The sequence below is a fragment of the Meles meles genome, chromosome 2 (assembly GCF_922984935.1).
Source record: "Meles meles chromosome 2, mMelMel3.1 paternal haplotype, whole genome shotgun sequence".
Classification (NCBI taxonomy): domain Eukaryota; kingdom Metazoa; phylum Chordata; class Mammalia; order Carnivora; family Mustelidae; genus Meles; species Meles meles.
The window spans coordinates 143238172-143263417 of record NC_060067.1 but is presented as its reverse complement, the minus strand read 5'-3'; the positions used below and the strand labels follow the sequence as shown (position 1 = coordinate 143263417).

At 40.4% G+C, this 25246-nt stretch overlaps 1 protein-coding gene across 2 annotated transcripts in view; it reads right to left on the bottom strand.

Annotated features, from left to right (window-relative positions):
* The window catches only part of GATB (glutamyl-tRNA amidotransferase subunit B), a 98649-nt gene extending 73935 nt beyond the window's left edge, over positions 1 to 24714 (bottom strand). The window contains exons 1-2 of one of the 2 annotated variants that reach the window (XM_045993536.1): positions 24539 to 24714; positions 22478 to 22628 (exon numbers count right to left, since the gene is read on the bottom strand). In XM_045993536.1, coding sequence (XP_045849492.1) covers positions 22478 to 22628; positions 24539 to 24714 — 327 coding nt within the window. The remainder of the gene's footprint in view (positions 1 to 22477; positions 22629 to 24538) is intronic. The other variant, XM_045993544.1, reaches the window with a different exon arrangement.
* Between the last annotated feature and the right edge of the window lie 532 nt (positions 24715 to 25246).

Genomic DNA, 25246 nt, shown 5'->3' with positions numbered 1-25246 from the left:
TGTACTATTTTTTCAACTTTTTCGTAAGTTTGGCTTTCTTCAAAATAAAAAGTGTGGGGGCCGGAGAAAGGAGTGGATAATTCTGCCTGAGAGGATGGTGAGATGTTACAAGCCAGAAGGGGGAGAGAGAGCCTGGAGGAGGCAGGAGCTATTTAAACTGATGCTGACTCATAAGCCGTACGTGTGTACCACAAGCTTGTATCCACCAGGGCTGAAAATCAGCTGTAAAAGAGAAAACATTCTAGACACTGTATCTCCCTAAAACGTGCCTGTGCCGTAATCAAGAGGGACATATTAGGGCCCTGTGTGGGTGCTGCAGTACAGAGCAGCCCTCTAGGAATGTGAGCAATCTGTTGGGAATTCTCTATTATCTACCTATAAGCATAAAAATCCTGCATATGGGCCACACGTATGTACTCTAGAGTATGAAAAGACAACTTGTTCTTTTACCTGGGAGGAAAGTGATTTCCCCCAACTATATATTTTCTGGTTGAAAATACTTTTTGGCTTCCCCCAAACCTGTACCGGCATCTTACTTTCTGTTGGTGCTTCTGTTCTGTTGCTTCACCCTGTCACCGGACATGACATATCTCAGTTCGTGCGTCTCTGGAAGACATTTATGATTGAGAACTTCATCTTAATTAAATTCATGCTGTTGTGACGTGTGCCGCCCTGAGTTATTTCAGTGAGTGTTACACAAGTGTCTGCCACCCTCATCCCTTGCTCAACCCTACTGGACACTAGGGAATGGAAGTATTTGTACTTGAACCATACAAAGTTAAGAATATGAGTGTTCTCTTTAAAAAGGGGGGGGCACCTGGGTGACTCAGTGGGTTAAGCCCCTGCCTTCGGCTCAGGTCATGATCTCAGGGTCCTGGGATCGAGCCCCACATCGGGCTCTCTGCTCAGCGGGGAGACTGTCTCCTCCACTCTCTCTGCCTGCCCCTCTGCCTACTTGTGATCTCTGTCAAATAAATTAAAAAAAAAAAAAAAAAGAATATGAATGTTCTAACCATACCAAAAAACATTTACGTGCTACTCAGTTTATGAAGTGCTTTCATATACATTAACTTCTCTGTCTTCATATACGTAAATATGGAAGAGAAAAAGAAAGAAGGTAAATAAGATAGCTTCCTGACCAGGATAAGTGAGCACAGGTTATGAGTGAGTACGGGCATCTTAAATGTTTACAACCAGCTATAAAGGAAAAAGTCTCTGTTATGTTTTGTTGGAAATGAACAATTAGCAAATACTGCAGAAGGGAATGAAGTCTGGTGCTTTATGCTAAGAATGGGAACAAGGCAACTCTCCCTTCTATTTTTAACTGGGCTCCTGACCTCCCTGGGTCCTTAGGCAAGTCAGCAAGGGCCTCGGTTTCTACTTCTGTCAGCTGGGGTTGGCGCCGCTGACCTTGCTCACTGGGGTGGCCTATGAGTTGGCAAACATCACTGAAAATTCAAGACACTATTGACAATCACATATTATTGCCTGTCTGCATCTCCTAAGAAAGCTGCAGAGCATGACAAAGACCCTTGATTGATTGCCCATGCTTCTTGCTTTTACACTTGTGAAAGAAGATTCATGCCTCAAAATCTGAGATGCAATACTTTTAAGGTACCTAGGAATGCTAATGTTTTTTGATTCCCACTTACTCTCCCAGTCCCAGCAGCCCTACTCCTTATTACAATGATGCAACCAGTGCTGGAAGGCTGGAAAACATGAAAGCTCACTAGAAAGAACCCTGTGCCATGAGGAACAGACTGCTCTTTAGAGGGGCCCAGCCTGAATACACCAACTACGCCAACATCACCAAGGTGACATTTGTCATCTCTGAGATGCCAATGGCAAAATGACTTCCAAACCCCGCCAAGATTTTAAAAAGAGCGAAGGGGGAGAAAAGTGCCCCAAGATGCTGCAGTGTACAGAAGAGCCAACAATTCCCCACCTCCCCCTTCCCCCACCATACTGATACGAAGTTGAAAATACATACAGAAATAACCAAGTAAGAAAGGCCCATCCCAATGGCCTCAGATGCCAAAGGTATTTACTTGTGGTTTGGAGAAGGAATTCCATAGAACTCATTCAAAAAGACTATTTCACATCTACTTGCAGACACAATGCAGACACAGCAGAACTGTCTTGTGCTTTTGAGGGCAGGAGCGGGCATTCTCCATTCTTCTGCCTCCATGTCACCATGTGGCTGGATTTTGCTCTCTACTCCATACTCTCTTGTCCCCAAAAGAGAAGTGACTTATTGACTAAGGACTTTGGGAAGAGAAACCACACACGTGTGGGTTGGCCCCTCTGGTGGGACATTTTTATGATAGGTCCCCAGTACAAATTATCAGAACCAAGCTCTACGAGCCCTTTCTGGTCAGTACGCCTGCAGAGATGATACATTCTAGGCCCCTGTGGACATCTGAAAAGGTTTTGGTACAAACAGGCTCTTCCCCTACAAGTGAAAGGCCTACAGTTTTGGGGCGCCAGTTCAATGTAAGTGGAAAGTACTAGAAGTTATTTGGCTGTATGTCAGGTTGCATTTTTCAATCAAGCTATTATTGGTAATAAAGTGGATAGTCTCACCTCCATCTGTCTGACCTGTATGTTGATTCTCAGTTGGAGAATCTCTCAAAAGGAGAAGGTGGTCTTATTTTTAGTGACCCTGTAATACCCTCCTGGAAATTCTTCTCTAATACTCATAAAACCAATCTAGAAACCTGCACAGCATCACCAATGACTCTATTAAAGCAGAAGAGACCCAAGAGGGCCAGCTGCCGTGGCCGGGCATGCATTTCCTGTGAGGGAAGAGCTTTTACATGTCTGCTGCAATTTTTTAAGTTCTGGAACTGTCCATGGAAGAAAAATGAATGGTACCCAGCTGCATGATTTCAGGCTGCATTTTTATTACAGGCTTCTAGTATAAATCACTAGAACAAAGCCTGTATGAGCTGCCTGAACGTCAGAGACAAAAATAGTGTCACAGAACATTGTTAGGTAATTTTTTTAACTACTCCATATTTATATCAACAAAAGACTCCTAAGCTTTCATACTCCTGGGCATCTTTGGTCATGTGTTTATGTTTTATTTTCTATACATCCCCACCTCACTTTCCAGTATGACAGACTTTTTGGTGCAGTAGTGTACCAAATTCATTTTAAACAGTTATATGTTCTAAGTATAGCACTATCTCCTCTGACAAGGGCTCGCTGCTCCTGCGTGCAATCTCTCACCCAAGCACATATTTTGAGGGGAAAACAAACCAACATAAGGGAACATGGAAATGGAAGAAAAGCCCTTCCCAAACGTAATACTGAAGGTTCTTCCTCCGGAATGAATCCTGGGGGGAGATGAGCATGCTGCCTGGAGATGTTCCCTTAACAGGAAAAAAGCAGAGAGCAGCAGAGAAACACAGCTGGGTCAGAGAGATGCTTTGCATGTCTAGGAGAGTCATTTGGAGTAAAGGCCAGATGATGTTCTTTAGGTTCCCCAAGGCCGGGGTGGAGGGCAAAACAAAACCTCGGTTTCCTCATGGGTCTCCCACCATAGCTGGCTGAACCTTTCAATGCTATCATATTGCTTTTTGTTATCCTTAAGAGGAATGAGATGGCATCATCATTTCCATACAAAGGTGAAGGGAATGATTCAAGGATACATGCTTTTGGGAAAATGAGAACTTTTAAAGGCAATGGGTAAGTGGATGATCAAGACGTGGAGTAGGAGGATTCTGAATTCCTCTCCTCCCACCGACACCCCAAAGGCTGCAATTACATACACAGCAACCCTCTCTGAGAATAACCTGAAGGATAGCAGAACATTCTTCTACAGCTAAAGATGTAAACAAAAAGCTACACTGAGAATGACTGGAGGGGCAGAGATGTGATCTTATTGGGATGCCCACCCCCGAATGTGGGACCCACAAGTGGGGGGAACATCACAGGTGTGGTGATCCATCTTGAGGACAAACAAAAAGGTAAAGGAGTTCAGGACCACTAAGCTAGCCTTACAAGAAATTCTACAGGGAATTCTTTAAATCAAAAAGAAAAGTTAAAAAACTATGAAAGCAAAATATGTGGTAAAAGCAAACATACAGTAAAGGTGGTGGGTCAACCTCTTATAAAAAGCTGGCATGAAGGTGAAAAGATAAAAGTAGTAAAATCAACTATATCTACAATAATTACTTAAGGAATACACAAAACAAAAAGATGTAAAATACAAAGACAAATGCACAAGTCATGGCAGAGAGAGAGTAGTGGTTTCAGCATGTGTTTGAATTAAGTGACCATCAACTAAAATGAGACTGCTAATACATATATTGTTATATATGAACCTCATAAGAGCCACAAATCAAAAACCTATTATAGATACAAAAAAAATGTAGTGTTTTCAGCATGTGTTTGAATTAAGTGACCATCAACTAAAAACAGACTGTTAATACATAGATTGTTGTACATGAACCTCATAAGAGCCACAAATCAAAAACCTATAATAGATACACAAAAAATAAAGAGGAAGAAACCCAAACATAACACTAAAGTCATTACAAAGGAAGAGAGCATGAGAAGAAGAAAGCAACAGAGAGAATCACAAAAACAAACAGAAAACAATTAACATAATGGCAATAAGTACATACCTACCCATAATCACTTAAAATATAAATGGACTAAATGCTCCAACCAAAAGACAAAGTATAACTGAATGGATTAAAAAAAAAAAAGACTCATTTATATGTTGCCTGCAAGAGACTCACTTCAGACTGAAGAAACATATAGACTGAAAATGAAGGGATAGAAAAAGATAGTCCATACAAATGAAAACAAAAAGAAAGTCGGGATGGTAATACTTATACCAGACAAAACAGACTTGAAAACAAAAGACTGTAAGACAAAGAAGAGCATTACGTAAGTGGATCAATCCAACAAGAGAATGTAACAATTGTAAATATATATATATATATATATATATATATATATGCACCCAACGTAGAAGTGCCATATAAAGGGAACAATTGACAGTAATACAGTAATAGTAGGGAACTTTAGCAACCCACTTATGTCAGTGGACAGATCATCCAGGCAGAAAATCTATGAGGAAACAGTGGCCTTAAACAATACAATAGGTCAGATGGACTTACCTGATACACATGGCAAATTCCATCCACAAACAGAATATACATTCTTTTCAGGGCATGTGGAACATTCTCCAGAATAGATCACATTAATCCATAAAACAAATCTCATAAATTTAAGAAGACTGAAATTATATCAACCATCTTTTCCAACCATAACAGTATGAAACTAGAAATCAATTTCAAGAAAAAAAAAACTGAAAAAAATGCAAACATGTGAAGACTAAACAACATGCTATTAAAGAACCAATGGGTCAATGAAGAAATTAAAGACGAAAACAAACAAAAATCTTCAGACCAAAAACAAAAACAAAAAAAAACAAAAAACAAAGAAGAGAAAAAAGAACAAAAGAAAATTAAGACAATATCCTTCATGAACACAGATTCAAAAATTCTCAAAAAAATCTTAGAAAACCAAATTCAATGATACATTTAAAGGTCATACAACACAATGAAATGGGATTTATTCCAAGGATATGAAGATGACAACAATCAACGTGATAGACCACATTAACAAAATGAAGGACAAAAATCATATGATCATTTCAACAAAATTCAACATCCATTTATGATAAAAACTCACAATGAAATGGGTATAGAGGGAATGTACTTCAACATAACAAAGGCTATATCAGACAAAGCCACAGCTAACATCAAAAGCTAAAAGCTTTTCCCCTAAGATGAGGAACAAAAAACCACTCTTGCCCCCTTTTATTCAACACAGTACTAGAAGTCCTCGTCATAGCAATTGGACAAGAAAAGAAATAAAAGGCATCCAAATCAGTAGGGAAGAAGTAAAACTGTCACTATTTGTAGATCACAGGATACTATATAGAGAAGACCCTAACGACTCCACCAAAATACTATTAGGAAACAAATTCAGCTGCAGGATACAAAATTAATATAAAGAAATTGGTTGAGTTTTTATAATAATGAAATACCAGAAAAAGAATATAAGAAAACTAACCCATTTACTAATTGTATAAAAAAAAAAAAAAACCACTTAAAAACAAAAACAAAAACAAAAAACAACCCTAGGAATAAATGTAACCAAGGAGGAGAAAGATCTGTACTCTGAAAACTATAAGACACTGATGAAAGATGTTGAATATGATACAAATAAATGGAAAGATACACCATGCTCATGGACTAAAAAATAATATTGTTAAAAAAAAATGTCCATACTACCCAGGTAAAGCAATCTACAGATTCAATGTAATCCCTATCAAAGTATCAATAATATTTTTCAAACAACTAGAACAAATAATCCTAATATTTGTATGGAACCACAAAGGACCCCAAACAGCCAAAGCAATCTTGAGAAGAATAACAAAGCTGGAGGTATCATGCTCCCAGATTTCAAACTAAACTTCAAAATTGCAGTAATCTAAACAATATAGTACTGGCATAAAAACAGATTACTGGAACAGAATAGAGAGTCCAGAAATAAACCGATGCTTATACGGTCAATTAATTCATGACAAGGGAGACAATTATATACAATGGGGGAAAAGACAGTCTCTATAATAAATGGTGATGGGAAAATAGGAAAACCTCATGTACCACTTGCACACTACATACAAAAAGAAACTCAAGTGGATTAAAAGACCTAAATTTAAGACTTGAAACCATAAAACTTTTTAAAAGATTTTATTTATTATTTATTTGACAGAGAGATAGAGAGACAGCATAAGTAGGGGAGCAGCAGCCAGAGGGAGAGGGAGAAGTAAGCTCTCCGTCGAGCATGGGGTCAGATGGGGGGACTTGATCCCAGGACCCTGCGATCATGACCTGAGCCAAAGGCAGCTGCTCAACCGACTGAGTCACATAGGTGCCCCAGAAACCACAGAACTCTTAAAAGAAAATATAAACAGTAAATTCCTAGATATTGGTCTTAGCTGTACACACACACACACACACACACACACACACACATATATTTGGATCTGTCTCTTCAGGCAAGAACGAAAGCAAAAATAAGTGCATAAGACTACATCAAACTAAAAAGCTTTTGTGTGGTGAAGGTAACTGTCAACAAATGAAAAGGTAAGCTATTGAATGGGAGATTTCCAAATGACATATCTGATAAGAGTTAATATCTAAAATATGTAAAAAATTCATACAACTCAACACCAAAACCCCACAAACAATCCAATTAAAAAATAGGAAGAGGACTTGAATAGACATTTTTCCAAAGACATACAGATGACTAACAGGCACAAAAGATGCTCCACATCACTAATCTTATGGGAAAGGTAAATCATAACCATAAGATACTACCTCACCCCTGTCAGAATGACTAATATGAAAAAAGACAAGAAATACCAAGTGTTGATGAGGATACGAAGACGAGAGAACCCTCGTGCACTGTTGGTGGGAATATAAGATGGTACAGCTACTATGGGAAACAGTATGGAGAGTCCTCACAAAATTAGAAATAAAACTACCATACCATCCAACAATTCCACTGCTGGGTATTTTTTCTTTTTTTTAAGATTTTATTTACTTATTGACAGAAAGAGAGAGAGAGAGACAGTGAGAGAGGGAACACAAGCAGGGGAAGCGGGAGAGGAAGAAGCAGGCTTCCTGCTGAGCAGGGAGCAGGATGTGGAGCTCGATCAAGGACGCTGGGATCATGACCTGAGCTGAAGGCAGATGCTTAATGACTGAGCCACCCAGGTGCCCCTCCACTGCTGGGAATTTATCTGAAGGAAATGAAAATATGAATTTGAAAAGATATACACACCTCTATGTTCACCGTTAGCATTAACTACGATAACCAAGATAGGGAAGCAATGTAAGTGTCCATCAAATGATGAATGGATAAAGAAGTGGTATGTACACCCAACAGAAAAATTACTCAGTCATAAAAAAGAATGAAATCTTACCACTTCATGGATGGACCAAGAAGGTATTATGGTAGGTAAAGACAGAGAAAGATAAATACAGTATGATTTCACTTACATGTGAAACAAAACAAAACAAAACAGAGGGAGTCATAGATCCAGAAAATGAACAACAGGTGGTTGCTGGGTGGGGGTGGGGGTGAAACAGATGAAAAGGATTAAGAGACACAAACTTTCAGCTATAAAATGAGTAAGTCAGGAGAAGTAAAGTACAGCATAGGGTATAGTCAATAATATTGTAATAACTTTATATGGGGACAGGTGGTAATTATACTCATTGTGGTGACATTTCATAATGTATAGAAACATCCAGTCACTGTTGTACACCTGAAACTAATATTGTGTATCATCTACGCTTCAATTAAAAAATAAAGGCAATGTGTAAGAATGTGCATTCTTGCACAATTAGGGGAAATTTTGAAAGAGCTCAATCTCTTGATCTGTGTGTGTGACAAAGAGATAGACAATACGAGCTTGGATGTGTACAGATCTCAGCCTTAACTGGTACAGAGAACTGCAATCAGACAGGAAAGGTAACTTGGTGGCAGAGGAAAGGAAACCCAAAAGAGGTACAAAGATGCCTTTCCTCCTCCGTTCTGCAGCACTGACATTCACAGCCTCGGGTGCAGCCCTAGCTCCACAGTTAAAACCTCTATTCCCTCCTATAAGGCTTCTATCTCAGTAGAGTCTCAGCCCAGACTTTGGGTTAAAACAAAACACAAAAGTTTTCCCTAAGAATTAATCACAAGTCTGCTCCTAGTCAGGCTTGAGGGACAAATTTACTAAGTCTGTGCTCTAGGAGTCCCCAAGCTAAGGGAGAAATATGAAGAATGGCTTAGACCTGCAGCACCTGTCAAAAGCCAATGTAAAAAGCTCTTTGGAGACGCTGGCTCTCACTCCAGCCCCAAGATTCCCATTAATAAAGCCCTGTCAAACACGATTTCATAATCCAAAGTTACAAAATACACAAGACCACCTAGCCAGTATCAGCAGACACACAAAAAGCAGAATAAGACAGCCCAAGAACTTCAGGTAACAGAATTACTGAACACAGACTATAAATTAAATAGATTTAAAATTACTAAAGAAATAAAGACCTGAACACACATAAAAGGGGAATAAGACATTTTCAACAGAAGACATTTAAAAGAGAAAAACAGAATGTCTATAAATGGAAGATACTCTCAGTGAAATAAAAAAGCTCAACGGGTATGCTGAAGAACCAAGTGGATATAACAGAGAATTTGTGAACCAGAAGAGTGCAGAGAAGATTTTCCTGGATGAAACACAGGGCGAAGATCCTAAAAGAATGTTCCATTATAATCACTATTTGCATAGCGACATATAAAGCTGAAAGCTGCCCGCAATTAGGGCTGCTCTCTTAATGGTAGTTCTGGAGAGAGTCAGGCTAATTAGGTTAGGTTTTCTTTATCCATTTCTTCTTCTGAATCAGCACTCTTTCCCCCTTTTCTCTCTCCCCAGATTTAGCTCTCTCACCTAGTGGATGTTATAATAAACAGTGCAGATAATCAGTGTCAGGGCTGAACAGTCAATGCCTGTGTGTCTATCAGCATGTGAACACATATCCAGAAACATTACATATACATCTGTCAATGGCATTATGTTTTGAAATATACGCAGACCTGCAAAATACAGCACCTAAGCAACTCCAGCTGCGGCGGAGTACAGACTGGAAGCTTAGCATGAGTTCTGTGACTGGGACACCGAGCAACTGCATGACTGTGGGCAAGTCGCAACAGCAGTTCTCTTATCTATAAATTAAAAGGACTAAATTGAATAATTTTCAGGATCTATTCCTATTCCAGTCTCATACTGTTTATAACTTTAAGAAGCTAACAAGCTTCATACCACTCATGTATTTTATACTGCAGGACAGGTCTCTATGCGGAACCTTGTTATTTACATTAACAACTGATAATCAGGCTTTCTGGACTAGAGCAGATGGGAAGTAATGATTGAGAAGTGGAAAATGAACAAAAAGGGGTTCCTTGAGTCAAATATACTGACAGTAGCTTTAAAAAAGTGAGGGGCAGATGACTGTAATAACAAGGAAAATGTCTGTCATAGGAAATCTAAAAAGAATGGCTGTATTTAGCCGTTTACTGTAGGATCAGATGGCTTCACACACCTTGACAACCCTTGAAGGCACCATCATTTGACAAAACTGAGCAGTAATTGACATTGTCAATAACTCTTGAGTAATGAAAAAAAAGTTGGCTTGTATGTTCGATATACCCTATGTGAAAGTGGGAAAGTATAAAATTCATTTTAGGAAGATTCCCCTCTTGATCTCAGTGTTGTGAGTTTGAGCCCCACACTCGGTATAGAGATTACCAAAAAAATAAACTCTAAGGGGTGCCTGAGTGTTGCCGTCAGTCGAGCAACCGACTCTTGGTTTCGGCTCAGGTTGTGAGGCTGAGCCTTACGGTTCAACATGGAATCTGTTGAGGACTCTCTCCCTCTCCCTCTGCTCCTCCCTCCCACACGCAGGCTCACGCTCTCTCTCAAATAAATAAATCTTGGAAAGATTCCCATAAAGAGGTTAAAAAAAATATCACAAGGGTTTTAGACGCCTAGAACAATCTCTCATATGGACTTCTGGTGTGTGTGTGTGTGTGTATAAGTGTATGCAATTATACAGAGAAATATTTATTAAGGGTATTATATACATGTTGTATGCAAGGTCCTGTCAAGTGGTCCAAGACATATACATGAACTACTTTTTAGAGACTTATAATCAAACACAAAACCCCTACAAACGGGGTGCCTGGGTGGCTCTGTCAGTTAAGCATCTGCGTTTGGCTCGGGTCATGATCTCAGCATCCTGGGACTGAGCCCAGAGCCGGGCTCTCTGCTCAGCCAGGAGTCTGCTTCTCCCTCCCCCTGCTCTTGTGCTCTTGCTTTCTCTCTCTTTCTGTCTCTCTCTCCCTCTCAAAAAAATAAAATCTTTAAAAAATCCTTATAAACAATATATGCAAAAGGATGGTCAACTTATGAAACAAATATATATTGATACAAAGTAGATATGTTAATATTAACATGGTCAGATTTCTATGGAATACAGCAGGCAAGACTGCTACAGAGGTGAGGGAGGTGAAAACAATTGGAAAGAGGGAGGCTTTCGAGAATCCATGGAAAGCTGGGAAACAATCCGTGATAAAGAAGGAGTCAAATGCTTCCCGTGTGAGGGGAGGGGAGGTCATGTTGCCTGCTGACATGTATGTCCCTTATCATCATGAGTCATCTGAGTTCAAGGAGACAGCCAGTTAATGACATCAGAAGGCAAGCCTGGGCCATCAGAAGAGTTTAAGAGCTGAGAGGAAAGCTTTCCACATTGGTGTGTATGAGCTCACAGACACACCACTTTCATAGGGACAAAGGTCACAGGAAGAAACTCCTCACCTCTGGAACCTGCTACTTTACAAAGGAATGAAGGAAAACCATCAGTGACTTGGAGAGTGACTGGTAAGATTAAAGCCTGAGAATACAATGTAATTATAAGTTTTACAGATTACATTAAAGCAAATCACTGAAATGGAAAAAAATTTTAATAGAAAACTGTCACATTTTTGTCCTCATAGTCAAACAACTGAACATCATCTAGTGTGAATGGACAGAGAGGTAAATACAGATCTGATTATAAATGTATGCATTTAAACTCTTCCCTAATGCTGTGTTCCTGAATTTTGATTTCGCTTAGAAGTTTTCAGTTACAAACAACTTTTATAATTACATTTAGAATTAAGAGGTAGGAAAGCACTTCAGCCTAATGCTCTCCAGAACTAGTCAAGTATTTCTAAATCCATTAGGATCCTTTAAAACAAAAGTTACTAGCAGTATCTGCTATGTTCAGAGAGCTAGGTTACTGACAGCTAACTTTAAATAAATATGTCAAAAGAAATCTATAAATTAAGCTCAAAGTATTTTACAAAGCATTCACATTATAATTTCTTTAAGGGGCAAGATCCCTTGCAGTACAATTTGCATACACGTTCAAATAAGAATCTCTAGTATAAAGCCTGGTCTCTCCATTGTTTGTTGGTTTCCAGGGGGCAGGCATCACATCAGATTCATTCACAGCATATTTTTCCGCCTCTTCATGCCCCTTCTTCTTGCTATTAAGAGTGATACAGTTAACCCTTGAACAACACCAGGTTTGTACTGTGCAGGTCCACTTTTATGCGGATTTTTTTTTTTTTTTGGGTACAAGCAGGGGAGTATTATAAATGTATTTTCCTTTCCTTATAATTTTCTCAATGTTTTCTATAAGCTTTATTATAAAAATACAGTATATAATATATATAATCTACAAGATACATGTTAATTGACTATTTATGTTATTAGTATGGCTTCTGGTCAACAGTGGGCTGTTAGTAGATGCTTTTTGGGGAGTCAAAATTATATGTGGATTTTCGACTGTGTGCCTCTAACCCCTTTGTTGTTCAGGGGTCAACTATACGTACTCTCATGCATAAAAGAAAGTCTGGTAAAATGTGGTAAAATCAATGTTCCAGTTTTCATTCCATAGCTTCCAGAGCCAACTCCAAACATCTTTGATACTGTAAAACCTCAAATGCTTTTTTAGACAGGCCAAGCATAAGAAAAGAGGAAAATATTCTTGCATACGTGCATGGAAAAGAGCTTTAATAACCCTTTCCCTAGTTCTGGAAACAACAGACATTCATAGTGACAAGGGGGTTCTGTGTTATGGACAGATAAGAGCTTTCAAACAAGCAAAACAAGAGCAGAGTCACTACTTTCTAATTAACCTAATTGTGGTGCAGCTTGATTATCAGAAGTAGTTATCTCCCGGCCACAGCGAGCAACCTACCAGCTGGCATCAGTAGTGGCAACAAAGTCCTCCTCACTTTCTCCTGCACAGGGACTGACACCAGGAGGGGACAAGCATTTCAAATAAAGAGAGTGAGTGTGTGTGTGTGTGTGTGTGTGTCCAAGCAGGTTTGCACATGCATAAATTTCCAACAAACTTGATGAAATCTTACCATTACTAGAAACATTAGCAAATTATGAAACATGCAGATTTGTAAATTTTGACATATTGTCAAACAAATGTTTTCTTTCCTATTTTTCTTCCCATTTTGTAGCTTACGTACAAAGTACTGTAAGTACAGAAATTAGAATGACACTGATAAACTGGAAATAAATTCTAAGCAGATGACCCAAGATTCTATCTAAATTTTATAGACATCATTTATTACAATTATTTAATTATAGTTATGTGATGAATCAAGGAAGATTCTGTGCCAGTGTAAGAGGTTTTACTAGGTCAAAGTAATGAGCGGGGCTGAATCCCTGCTAATAAAAACAAAGAATGCTATCCTTAGTTTAGCTGTAATCCTGCCTATAAGCAGGAAAATGGACTGAATGACCTTTTCAGTCTGAAGATTTATGATGGGATTTCATATAATTCTAAAACTAAAGGTAAAATAAGAAGATAAAATGCCTGTGGTCCTAAGAAACATTCAGAAGGGTCATCAATCAGAATGGGAGTGGGGTTGTAACCAGTGGTCAAAATAGCAGCCTAAGTGATACAGAGCTGGGGGGTACGGACACACCGGGGGTGGAAGGGAGAAAGGGGGTGAGAACAAGTATTCATCTACACACACAGTTATATAAACATACAAATTTATAAACACACACACACAGCCAAACTCAAAAGCGAGAAAGGAAATCTGGGGCCTGTGGCAGTAGAAGAGCTCAAAACCATGTATCACCCAAGGGTAACTATAAGAGATGGGATGGCAAAGAGGTTATGAGTACGAACCTGGAAGCCAGACTACTGGGTCTGTATCCAGCTCCTCTGCTTAGTTTCCAACTGGGATGATGACGAGAACGTCCCGATACAGTCAACATGAGATTAAAATAAATCAACACTAGGAGCACCTGGGTGGCTCAGTCAGTTAGGCGTCTGCCTTTGGCTCAGGTCATGATACTAAGGTCCTGGGATTGAGTTCCGCATCAGGCTCCCTGCTCAGTGGGCAGTCTGCTTCTCCCTCGCCCTCTTTTTCCACTGGCACTTGCTTTCTCTCTCTCATGCTCACTCTCCTGCTCTCTCTCAAATAAATAAATAAAATCTTTTAAAAATAAATAAAATAAGTCAACGCATACAAAGAAAACGCCTAGAACAGTGCCTGCTACATAGCAAGCACTCATGTTAGTTGATTTTACCACTATCATTATTGTTAACCAGGCTGAGAGGACACCAGACATTGGCGATTTAAGGCCCCCCAGGAACAAAAGTTGAGGCTATGAGACAACAGGGGCCCGAAGCTGGGAAGCACAAAATCTGGGTCCAGTCAAAAATTCTGCCACCAACCGGACGAGGTGATAGGGAGGAGTATGACCCGCCTGAAACCCAAGGCGAAAGGAGAGTCTTGAGAAATCAGATCCCCTTGCCCTGTACCTGGCTTAGGTGTGGGGCTTGAATGTTGGCACTATCTGAGCTGAGTGAAAGTAATATAGAAATGATTCATTTATTAAAGCCCAAAGGGCCCTGGTAGAGGCTGCCATGAATTCGTCCCACAGACAAACCACCGCAATCCAGGATAGAGTCTTCAGCTGGAAAAATCATACTGGGTACTGAGCAGAATACATAATAACAAATCCACACCTAGACATGCCCTGGCTAAAGCTATCAGAGAGAAAAATCAGATTACTTACAAAGGATGCAACCTTCTCATCAGCAATAACAGAGGCCTGAGGACAATGGAATCATGTCTTCAGGATGCTGAGGGGAAATAACTGTCAGCATAGAATTCTGTACTATCATTCAAGAGCTAGAAACGATTGGAGGCACAGAAAAGCTAAAAGAGTGCATCACCCTGCCGCTGCCTTCGGCTCCGGTCATGATCTCAGGGTCCTGGAATCGAGCCCCACATTGGGTTCTCTACTCAGCAGGGAGCCTGCATCCCCCTCTCTCTCTGCCTGCCTCTCTACTTGTGATCTCTCTCTCTCTCTCTCTCTGTCAAATAAATAAATAAAACCTTTAAAAAAAAAAAAAAAAAAAGAGTGCCTCACCCAGAATGTGAGGGATATTGACTCAGGCGAGAAAGAGCTCCAAAAAGGAGAGATGTCAGAAACAGTGTTTGCTATGAAAGGAAAAAACCAAAAAACCAGATGGGAGTTTCCTCAGCCTTCCACACCCCAGCTTAAAAGGACGCCTTTACCCATGGGTTGGAAGGACACATCTTCCCTGAGATTACAGAAGGAAAGCTGTCTTTCTCCTAGTGCCCTGAGGATACCTCTTGTTTTCTCAGGAACCTGACTCTATCAATAATCTCCTCTTCTCTATGGTACTCCTTTAAGGCTAACTTTCGATTGTTTAACTTTTATTGCAGGCAGGTATTCTGAAATCATTGATAATGAAAACCAGCAGTTCCTGCCCCCCTCACCTGCCAGCCCTGTTCCCTGGCAGCAACTATCTTCAGATCTTTGAGCTGTCCTGTCATATTTATCTTCCTATTTTTAAGTAATATGCAGTGCCAGGGGACCTTTGGAAAATCCATCACCTGCTGGCCAAGGCGGCTGGCCATTTGCCATGTGACAATCCTTCCTTAATCGGGTGGGGGCAGGGGGAGACAGAGTTGAGAGCTGTTCCAATGACGCGTTCTTGTTTTAGAACACAGAACACCAAGACTTGGCCCATTCCATTCCCAAGAGACAATTTAAAGAAGTTGTAAGGCAAGATATTTTGCAATATTTTTTCTACCTTACTCTGTCTCATAAGAATTTACCCATACTTGCTACTGTATTCTATTTCTATTCAAGAATAAAATACGCCATCCTTAAGTGCAACCCCATGATAAGGTGAGTAACATTAAAGTCTACAAAGTCATCTCGTAGGTAGGTCACTTCACCCCCAGGGAAGCAGGTACTCCGACTACACGTATGAATAATCTAGAATGTGCAGGAGCCTATTCCTCCTAAGAGCACGGTGCAGGTGGGATTTGTGGCAGGGGGGTGGTGTGGGGAGTCCATCACTATTAGGACTTTGGGAACAAAGTCTCAGCAGAGAAGGCTGAGAAAACAGTAGAGGTAATATTTGATTACTTAATATTACCTTTACATAAGATTTTTTAAAACTTCATTGAAAACACTTTTGACTAATAATCTTTCTCTTGAGAGCTCTAAATCTTTCACTCATTGCCTTAATTTTAAAAATTAAAACAAAACAAAACAAAACAACTTCGGGCCTGAAAAGGCGAAGGAGGCCTCCCCTAATCTATGGCCAAAAATGTTCCTAGAGCACATTCTTACACTACTTTTTTCTGTCCATTGTGTCAATGTAGAATGTAACTTCTGATTACGGCAGATGAGAATTTATTCTTTTATTTCCCAATATCCTAGTTAAGTCAGAGTTGGTTCTTCTACTATTATTATTAAGTAAATAAGTTTCTCTGCTGAGCTGTTAAGTATACTATGATTACATTTCCTTCCTTGAACATTTTGTTTTTCTGGAGTTGATGTGGCTTCATTTCATCATTTGCTTCATATTTTAAAAACTATTGCTTATTATTCTCAAAGATGCCAGTGTATATGTAAAATCTTGTGCCTACACAAACATTAGGTATCTGCTATTTCCACTACCCCACACTTTTTTTTTTATCTTGAAACCTATCTGTTTTGGAGCCGCCCACCCTCTTTCCCACCAGATTCCCTGGGCCGGTTGCAGACCTGGCAATCTGGAACCTCTCTGTCACTCCAGCAGGTTCTGATGATAGTGAAAGGCCAATTTTCTGAGAACCCGACTGTCTGAAAATAGCATTATTCTACTGTCACACTTAATTTATAGTGCTGGATACAGACTTCTAAATTAGACTCATTTTTTTTTTCTCCTAAGATTTTTAAGGCACTCTTTTCTTCTCTTCCAGCTTTAAGTGCTGCTTTTTAAGAAATCCAGTGACTTTCTGATTCCCAGTCCTTTGCATGTGACCTCTCTTTTCTTCTTTGTTCCAGTATCTTATCTCTATCCCTGGCTTTCCTACACTTCATGATCACGTGCCCGTATGGGAGACTATTTTTATTCCTTGCACTGGGTCCTTGGCAAGCCCTTCCCATTTGGAGATGCAGGTCCTTCAGTTCTGGAAAATTAATTTGTGTTGTTTGATAGCTTCCTCTCTTCTGTCTTCTGGAAGTCCTGTGAATCAGATGTTGTACATCCCACACTGAGTCTCTTATTTTCTCATTTTATCTCCTACTGTCCAATTCACTGTATATGTGTTACACTTTCTGGAAGATTTTCTTAACTTTATTGTCTAACGCTCCTGGATTCTTTTTTTTTTTTTTTTTTTTTGCTATCATAATTTTAATTTCTGAGAGCCTTTTGTTCTGATTCTTTATTTTTAAAAGTATCTCAGGTATTTTAAAAGTATCTCAACGTCACTGCCTTCTCTTATCTGAGAATATTTATAAAAGCTTTTATTTTTAAAGTATTCTTTTACCCCTGTGCATTATCTGTTACTTATTTCTTTTTTAGTCTTTTAATTCTGGGCCCTGTCCATTAGGTTGGAGAACTTCCTCAAAGGTCTAGTGATTTTTGGCCATTGGTTTCTATTTTGAAGTAAGGTACTCAAATGCTGATTTAAAGGTCTATGTAACATCCAGGACTTGTTGACTGATGGCCTGCATTCCAGGACAATCAGGTAGCCCGGCAGTTTGTTTGTTCGTTTGTTTGTTTTTAGAGACCACCCCCCCCTCCCAGGTGTCAGTATCTGAAGTTCTTCCCTCCAGGGACGTGTAATCTCCAAACAAATCCCTGCAGATTCCTGCTTGGAGGAGAGGAAGAGGAGAGAAGGCAATACTAGGTCATTTGAGCTTCTCCAACAGGGTGGAGAAAAGCACTGGGCAGGCCCTACAGGGTCGGCAGTGCAGACACCATCTGACACCAGAGCCTTTGCTCTGCCTGAGGTCCCCAGGAGGAGTGTGCCACCAGCTGCATTTCTCTCCAAACTACAGATTCCTATCGGAGTGGGGCAGAGGCAGTGGGTCAAGGAGAGGACCTGAAGTCTAACTGCTCTGCATCCAGACTCTGAATTAATCCCTTGTTTCCACCTCCCTGGCCTTCTGCAAAACCCAAGGATCCCATATCCGGACCCTTTCTGGGGCTACGCAGGGCATGACATCTCATTTCTCACTAGTGGGTCTTTCTGTAGGCTTTCTGTCCCTTTATAGTTAACTCTGCTCTGCTAAGTCAGCCCTCTTCCATCTACCATCTCTCATGCACTCTGGTCTCCCATTCTCATGCAGGTTTTGTAACTATTAAATTCTTTTACTAAAATTTCAGTGGGGTTTCTTTGGGGTAGTGAGAAAGACATATTAAAATACGCACGTTCAAGCTCCTTAACTGTCTTTAACTCCCCCTCTTCATTGGTTCCTCATCAGTATTTTTAAAAACTTTATTTTATTGCAGTAAGAACACCTGTCATGAGATTTCCCTTCTTTACACATTTTTAAGAGTATATCTTATTGTTGACTGTAAGTAATAGGTATTTAAGCATTCTCAGATCTCTCCAATATTAAAGAAAATGGGACTAATAAAAATGTTCTTCTTGAGGCACCTGGGTGGCTCAGGGTGTTAAAGCCTCTGCCTTCAGCTCAGGTCATGATCTCAGGGTCCTGGGATCGAGCCCTGCATCGGGCTCTCTACTCAGCAGGGAGACTGCTTCCCCTCTCTCTCTGCCTGCCTCTCTGCTTACCTGTGATCTCTCTCTCTCTGTCAAATAAATAAATAAAATCTTAAAAAAAAAAAAAAGTTCCTCTTGATTCCATGTCTCCTTTCACCTCTTGCATTCACTTTTCCTTCAGAGCCAACCCTCCTAAAACAGTTGCCCATACTCTCTCACCTCTTCCATAAGCTCCCTGTATCTCTCAATCTACTACCATGTACCTTCTACTCCCATTACTCCACTGAAGCTGTTCAAAGGACAAGGGACAGTCCTGTTGATAAATGCAATAGTCCCATCCTCACCTTATTTGACCTCTCAGGAACATGTGACACCACTATACTCCCTCCTTCTCAAAACACTCCCTTTGTTGGACTTGCTGACCCTGTACTGTCCTCACCTCTTCTTACCTCCTTGCACATGGGGTTATACTGGTACAGATTATACCTGCCATGCCAGCCTCACCTCTTCCCTTGCCATACTCAAGTTCTAAGCTACCGTGCATGGAACTTCCTTCAGTTCCTGGAGCAAGCCATGTCCTGTTTCTCCTCTGGTCTTCATACATCCTCTTCCCCCCACCCCCCCACTTTTTTTTTAAAGATTTTAAAGATTTTATTTATTTATTTGACAGATAGAGAGAGATCACAAGTAGGCAGAGAGGCAGGCAGAGAGAGAGGAGGGAGCAGGCTCCCCGCGGAGCAGAGAGCCCGATGCGGGGCTCGATCCCAGGACCCTGAGATCATGACCTGAGCCGAAGGCAGCGGCTTAAGCCACTGAGCCACCCAGGCGCCCCTTAAAGATTTTATTTGTTTATTTGAGAGAGAGAGTGAGAGAGAGTTTGAGAGGGAAGAAGGTCAGAGGGAGTAGCAGACTCCCCATGGAGCTGGGAGCCCGATGCAGGCCTCGATCCTGGGTCTCTGGGATTATGACCTGAGCGGAAGGCAGTTGCTTAACCAGTTGAGCCACCTAGGCGCCCCATCCTATTCACTTTTATTTGGCCAATTGTGCCAATTCTGTCTATGTGTTGGATGCCGTCCTATGTGCTCCTCAAGCACTTATTCTGTATTCTAACTCCCAGTGTGTTTGTTAAAAGGTACCGCAAGTGCCTGCTTACTTGTCCATGCTTCATGAGGACAAGAGCCTTGTCTATTTTTTATCTTGTTCAAAGGTGTGTCACTAGAGCTTGTATGATGGCTAGTACACAGCAGGCATCCAATAATTGTCAGCTGAGTGAATGAAGACGCAGTCAAGAGGGTGAGAATCAAATGCCTACAGAAAGATACCCATTATCGTAATTTCTCTTTAATGGGCCAGCAGAGCAAATGAATGTGATCTCCATAAAAAGACTTTACACTATAACCTAAATTCTTTTGGCAGCCTTTTTCTATCTCCTTATCAGCGTATCTGACAAATGGTCACCATTTTTTTGTACAAAAACAACCAAGATGCAGAGTCAGAAGACCACACACCCAGGAGCTTAGAGAAGGGCAACTGTCTAAATGTTTCAATGCATTTGCATAGGTAAATCACAGGGTTTTTAAGTGCTATGGGAGTGACAATGTTTTATTCTGGTATTTTTGGTATAAATTTGCTTACATACTAAACATAGGTCTTTTTAAAAAAAGATTTTATTTATTTACTTGTCAGAGAGAGAGAGAGAGAGCGTGCACAGGGGGAGTGGTAGGCAGAGGGAGAAGCAGGCTCCCTGCTGAACAAAGAGCCTGGTATGGGTCTTGATCCCAGGATCCTGGGATCATGACCTGAGCTGAAAGCAGACGATTAACTGACTAAGCCACCCTGTCTTTTAAAGACAGAAACATTTTAGAAGAAGAGGCAGATTAGCTCTGTCAAGAGAATAACCCAATAGGCTCTTTAAATCATGTATGTGGTAAGCTCTAAAGAGAAAAAACAAATCCTACCTCAAGCAAAACTGGATTTCTAGACTATGACTATCATTTAATTAGTATTAGCCAAGCTCTCAATGCTAAATGTCCCAAACACCTTCACTGTTTTACTACTATGCTCATCACTGGGCAAGCAGATTCTTCGAAGTCTTTCAAAGTATGTTGACATTTTAGCTGTTTTGAATTGTCTGTAATATTTGACCACAATTAGCCACAACTGAAGAACCTATTTATGGAAAACATGCCTATCTGCAAATAGATCTATTTCCAATGTGAACTGTAATAAATACTTAGCTGGAAAAATCCAGAAGGAACTCAGAGATTACATATAGTCTCTTGATAAAGAAGTACCATGTGGGGGAAAAAAATGATTTGAACTCAGAAGGAAAAAAGGAGGTGTTGTGATGAATTGCTTTCCATTTCACTTGTCTGAATAGATATTACTCCATTTCTACTCTGTCTGCATCTCTGCCCAAAAAAGAACTCATGCATTTGTAATTGAAAAACTGTCCCCAAACAAAAATGATTTCTCCAAGATAGATACTCTAAGCCAGAAGGAGGGAGGGATAGACAGCTCTTTGTCTTTCCCCCAGAAAGACTCACAAACAAATCAAAGGTGACCCTGGATAGGGTCTGCAGGGATGGGAGTCCTCCACAACAGAAAGCACAGGTAAGAAGGAAGTTCCAAGATAAAGACACTGTCCCAACATAACCAAAGCCCTGGGTATGGCAGACACATTGGAGGCACTGCCCATAACCTTCTACTCTGGGTGACTCTGAGAAAAATTAATCTCTGCCTCTGCAAGTCTGCCGATGGCCAAATCAACCAGTTTTCACTTGTATTTAAAAGTTAAAGAGTGTGGAAGTCACCCATGACAGCTCCTCCTCCCCCTTCCGATCACCACCATCTATACACATTACTTCCAAGGATGCCAGGAAATCCCACACCCAGTCGATGTTATATGGCCTGGACAGACTATGATTTATTTATTGCCACAAATATTCACATTGTTCCTTCCATCCTTTTCTTCAAAATCCAGCCAACTATATGAAATTATATGATAGCAATCTTGCTGATAAGTACACTGGACCTAGTCATTCCTTGGGTTTAAGTAAAAATGAGCAGATAAATGAGCACTTAACTCAATGCATATTGTGGCTGACTTTTTCTCTCCATTACTGACCACTTCATTTTCAATAACCACAATCATTTCTGATCTGACACTGTAATATCACGCATCATGTGCTATTTCCTGTGGCTAGACTCCTCCTCCTTCTTCATTTATCTGCCTAACTCCTCTCTGACTTCTCAGATAACTCAGACACTGCCTCTTTCAACAAGTTTTCCAACCATACCCAGACCTCAATTTCTCACAAGAATCCTTCTCTTACAGACTTAGGTGTCCCTCCTTTGGATTGCAAAACCATGCCTACACATCACCTTCACGGCTGTAATCACACAGTATTCTATTTGTTTATAAGTAGACACTTAAAATATAAGACATTTCTCCCTACCTAGTCTTTAAACCCCTCAAAGGCAAGGATTGTCACTCATCTTCATGTTCTAGTTCATGGCATGGTGTCTGGTATTTTGTAGACATTTTAAAATGTGTGTGAAATGAGTGAATACATATATGAACAAATGGATGATGTTCAGACTTAGAAACAGATTACAGAGATGGGTTTTAGAAAACATTTAGTTCATCCTACTTCACCCAAAATTCCTTAAACAAGTACTTTCTAAGAGTTGTGCCAAGATGTGAAAACCACAAAATCAATATCTATGTCCAATAAAACAAACATTTTCTAACGAAAATATGATTAAATAAAAACCTTACCGGCAGAGTTCCAGGCAGAGATGCATCAAAGAAAGATACCAAAGAATTTGGAGGTGCTGCAAAGTGGACTCGAGATCCAGAGAAGAGTTTAGAGTTGGAAGAGATCTGGGCATGAATTTCCAAACCTACCACAGCTGCCCATTCATGTTCACTAAAAAGAAAGAAAGAATCATTAAGAAGTAGTTAGAGCCATCACTATGCATGAATTTCTACGACCCTAAACCACACATGTTAATTTGCTATTTGTTTTTAACTTATTAAGATTTAAGGTTCTTACGTTTAAAAAGGTCATATTGTATTGATGATTTAATCAAAAGCAACTCATGATGAACATCTAGAAGACCAGCAAAATAAAATTCATTTACAACACGGCATAGGAAGAGCTCACTGTATAAAGAGGAAGGTGATGAAGGAAAAATATGGCATTCTGTAACAATTTAGAAATGGCTATCAGGTGATGTCTGCTTGGCTGACTCCAGGGAAAAGCAGCATTTTCTAGATTAACTGTCCTTTATCAATTAATAACTCAGTAAATGAAAGCTTATCTTATAAACATTTTTAGAATTAACATAAACATCATGCTTCTACTACTGGAGAAATAATGGTGAATAGTTGTATATCTCACTTAGAAAGGAAGGGGTATTTTCCATCATGTTTTGAACTCATTTTAAATAACAATGGTTTGCACGTAAAATGATCAGAGTGACACAGATATAACAGATCATCACTAAATCATACTCTTCCTGGGATTTGGGGCAAATGAAAACATTAAACTATTAGATGTGGCTTTTTTTTTTTTTTTTGGTCCCCCAAATCACTTTCAATTCCCTACAGTTTCAGTTTCCTCTGTTTATGCTTGATTGCTATCAAATCTAAGAAGTTGCTAAATGCTATAATAACATCTCCTACCCTGTTCGGTCTGTATGAATGCACAGTTTTCTCTAGGTTTGTGTAAGTGTGCTTATTCCTTCTGAAACCATGTATCCTGGACAATGCCTGTTTACACACACTCCCTCTACACCTTGTTCCTATCTTGCTCTTCTCCCAAGCAATTTTCTGTATTACTTAGATTTTTGTTTACATGTGCTGGGTTTTGTTCCAATTATTTCAACACATGAAGTTTTATATCTATAGTGCTGTAAGAAGATTAATTCCTTCTCTTTAAAGTTTGGAAGCACCGCTGGCAATTGAGAGGAATTAAATGAACTCATCAGAAATTCTACATTCACTAAAACATCACTCAAAACTGTTTTTGCAGTTTCGTTACATGAGAGAAAAAAATACTTTCCATTTACAGTCAGACGATCCAATTTATGAAAGGAATAGAAGCTGAATGGTTCTGGACATTTTCCCTCTGTTGCTCCAACAGAAAAGCAAAAATAATGCCAACCTAACTATCTCAAAGGCTAAAGTGATTACTAAACACGTGCCTTCTGTTTCTGTATTTAAAAAGACAGTATTTAAGTCTTATAAAGTATAAACAGCTGTTGAGAGACTATCCAACAAAATAAGCAAAACTCTCTAGAGGAAAGATCTCTTGTATTGACGGCATCCTCCTAGGTCTAGAAACACGTACAACATGAAGCGCCGCAACAGACGTGTGGTGTTTTCTGAATAATGACATTAAGCCACCACCACCCTGAGCTTGCAGGTAAAGAGGCTCCCTTTCTAGTTTTAGAACACTGCTGTCCCACAGTAGCGCTAAATAAATGTCAGCTAAATAAGATCCCGCCTTCTGGTGTCACCGACCCCTCCGCTAGTGCCATTAGTATGGTTACTGAATCCACTCTTTTGTGTGCAGTTTTACATTAGAGAATTCCCCATATATGCCTACTGTTCGAAGAGTGTTTTACGTGTGGAGGAAGGGCTAATAAAGGGCTAGTTTTGTGCTTTCGTTTAGGTTTCAGGGCTGAAAGTTATAGTACAACTTCCCCCCTCCCCACCCCGCCCCCCGCTCATCAAAACTTCTGGACAGAAGCTGGGTTGTAGTGGCTTTCACCTCCCCAGTCTCGCAGTTCCACCTCACGCTTAAATGGGCAGTAATGGTATAAAATAATATACCCTTTCCTTGACTTCTGGGAGGTGATGAGGGGCTGCTGAGCCACGGAGCTCTGTCCCCTTTTCCTGCTGGACGTGAACCCAATCGCGGGCCCTCTTCCGTGGCGAGAATCGCAGTCAATGCAGGCTAAAACCCAACGCCTTCCAAGACACCACCAGCGCAGCATGGGCGCCGCCATTGCTTCTCCTGGCTCCTGGTCAGGTGACACAGTCTCCTTCCGCAAGGCTCTGTGGGAAGCATAGTTCTAAAAAACGAATAAAGCGCCTTAAGCTCACACCGGAAGACTACTATTCCCGGTGAGCATTGCGACTCCAGGGCTGCCGGAACCCTGTCGGAAAGGGGAGGGAAGGAGAAATAGAGGAGAGAGTGGGAGGGTTCTGGGTCGGGAGGTGTGACTCCTCCTAGCGGGGATTTGGGGAGGCTTGTGGCGGGGCGAGTTTGAGAGAGAGCAGGTGGTGCGGAGATCCAAAGCTAAGAAATCTGGCCGGGATTTTGTACCTCGGTTAACCTTTTCAGCTGAAGTCAGTGAACTTGACATCTGAGCCTCCAAGTCCACTAAATTATTTTCTCTGTTTTCCCTGCCAGTTCGCACGCTAATCTGTGCATTAATGCAGCAAATACTTTCTTGCATGCCTACTTTATGCCAAGCACAGTTCTTAGGCACTGACGAGTGAGCCAGCCATTTATGGCCACTATTCTCGTAGAATGTA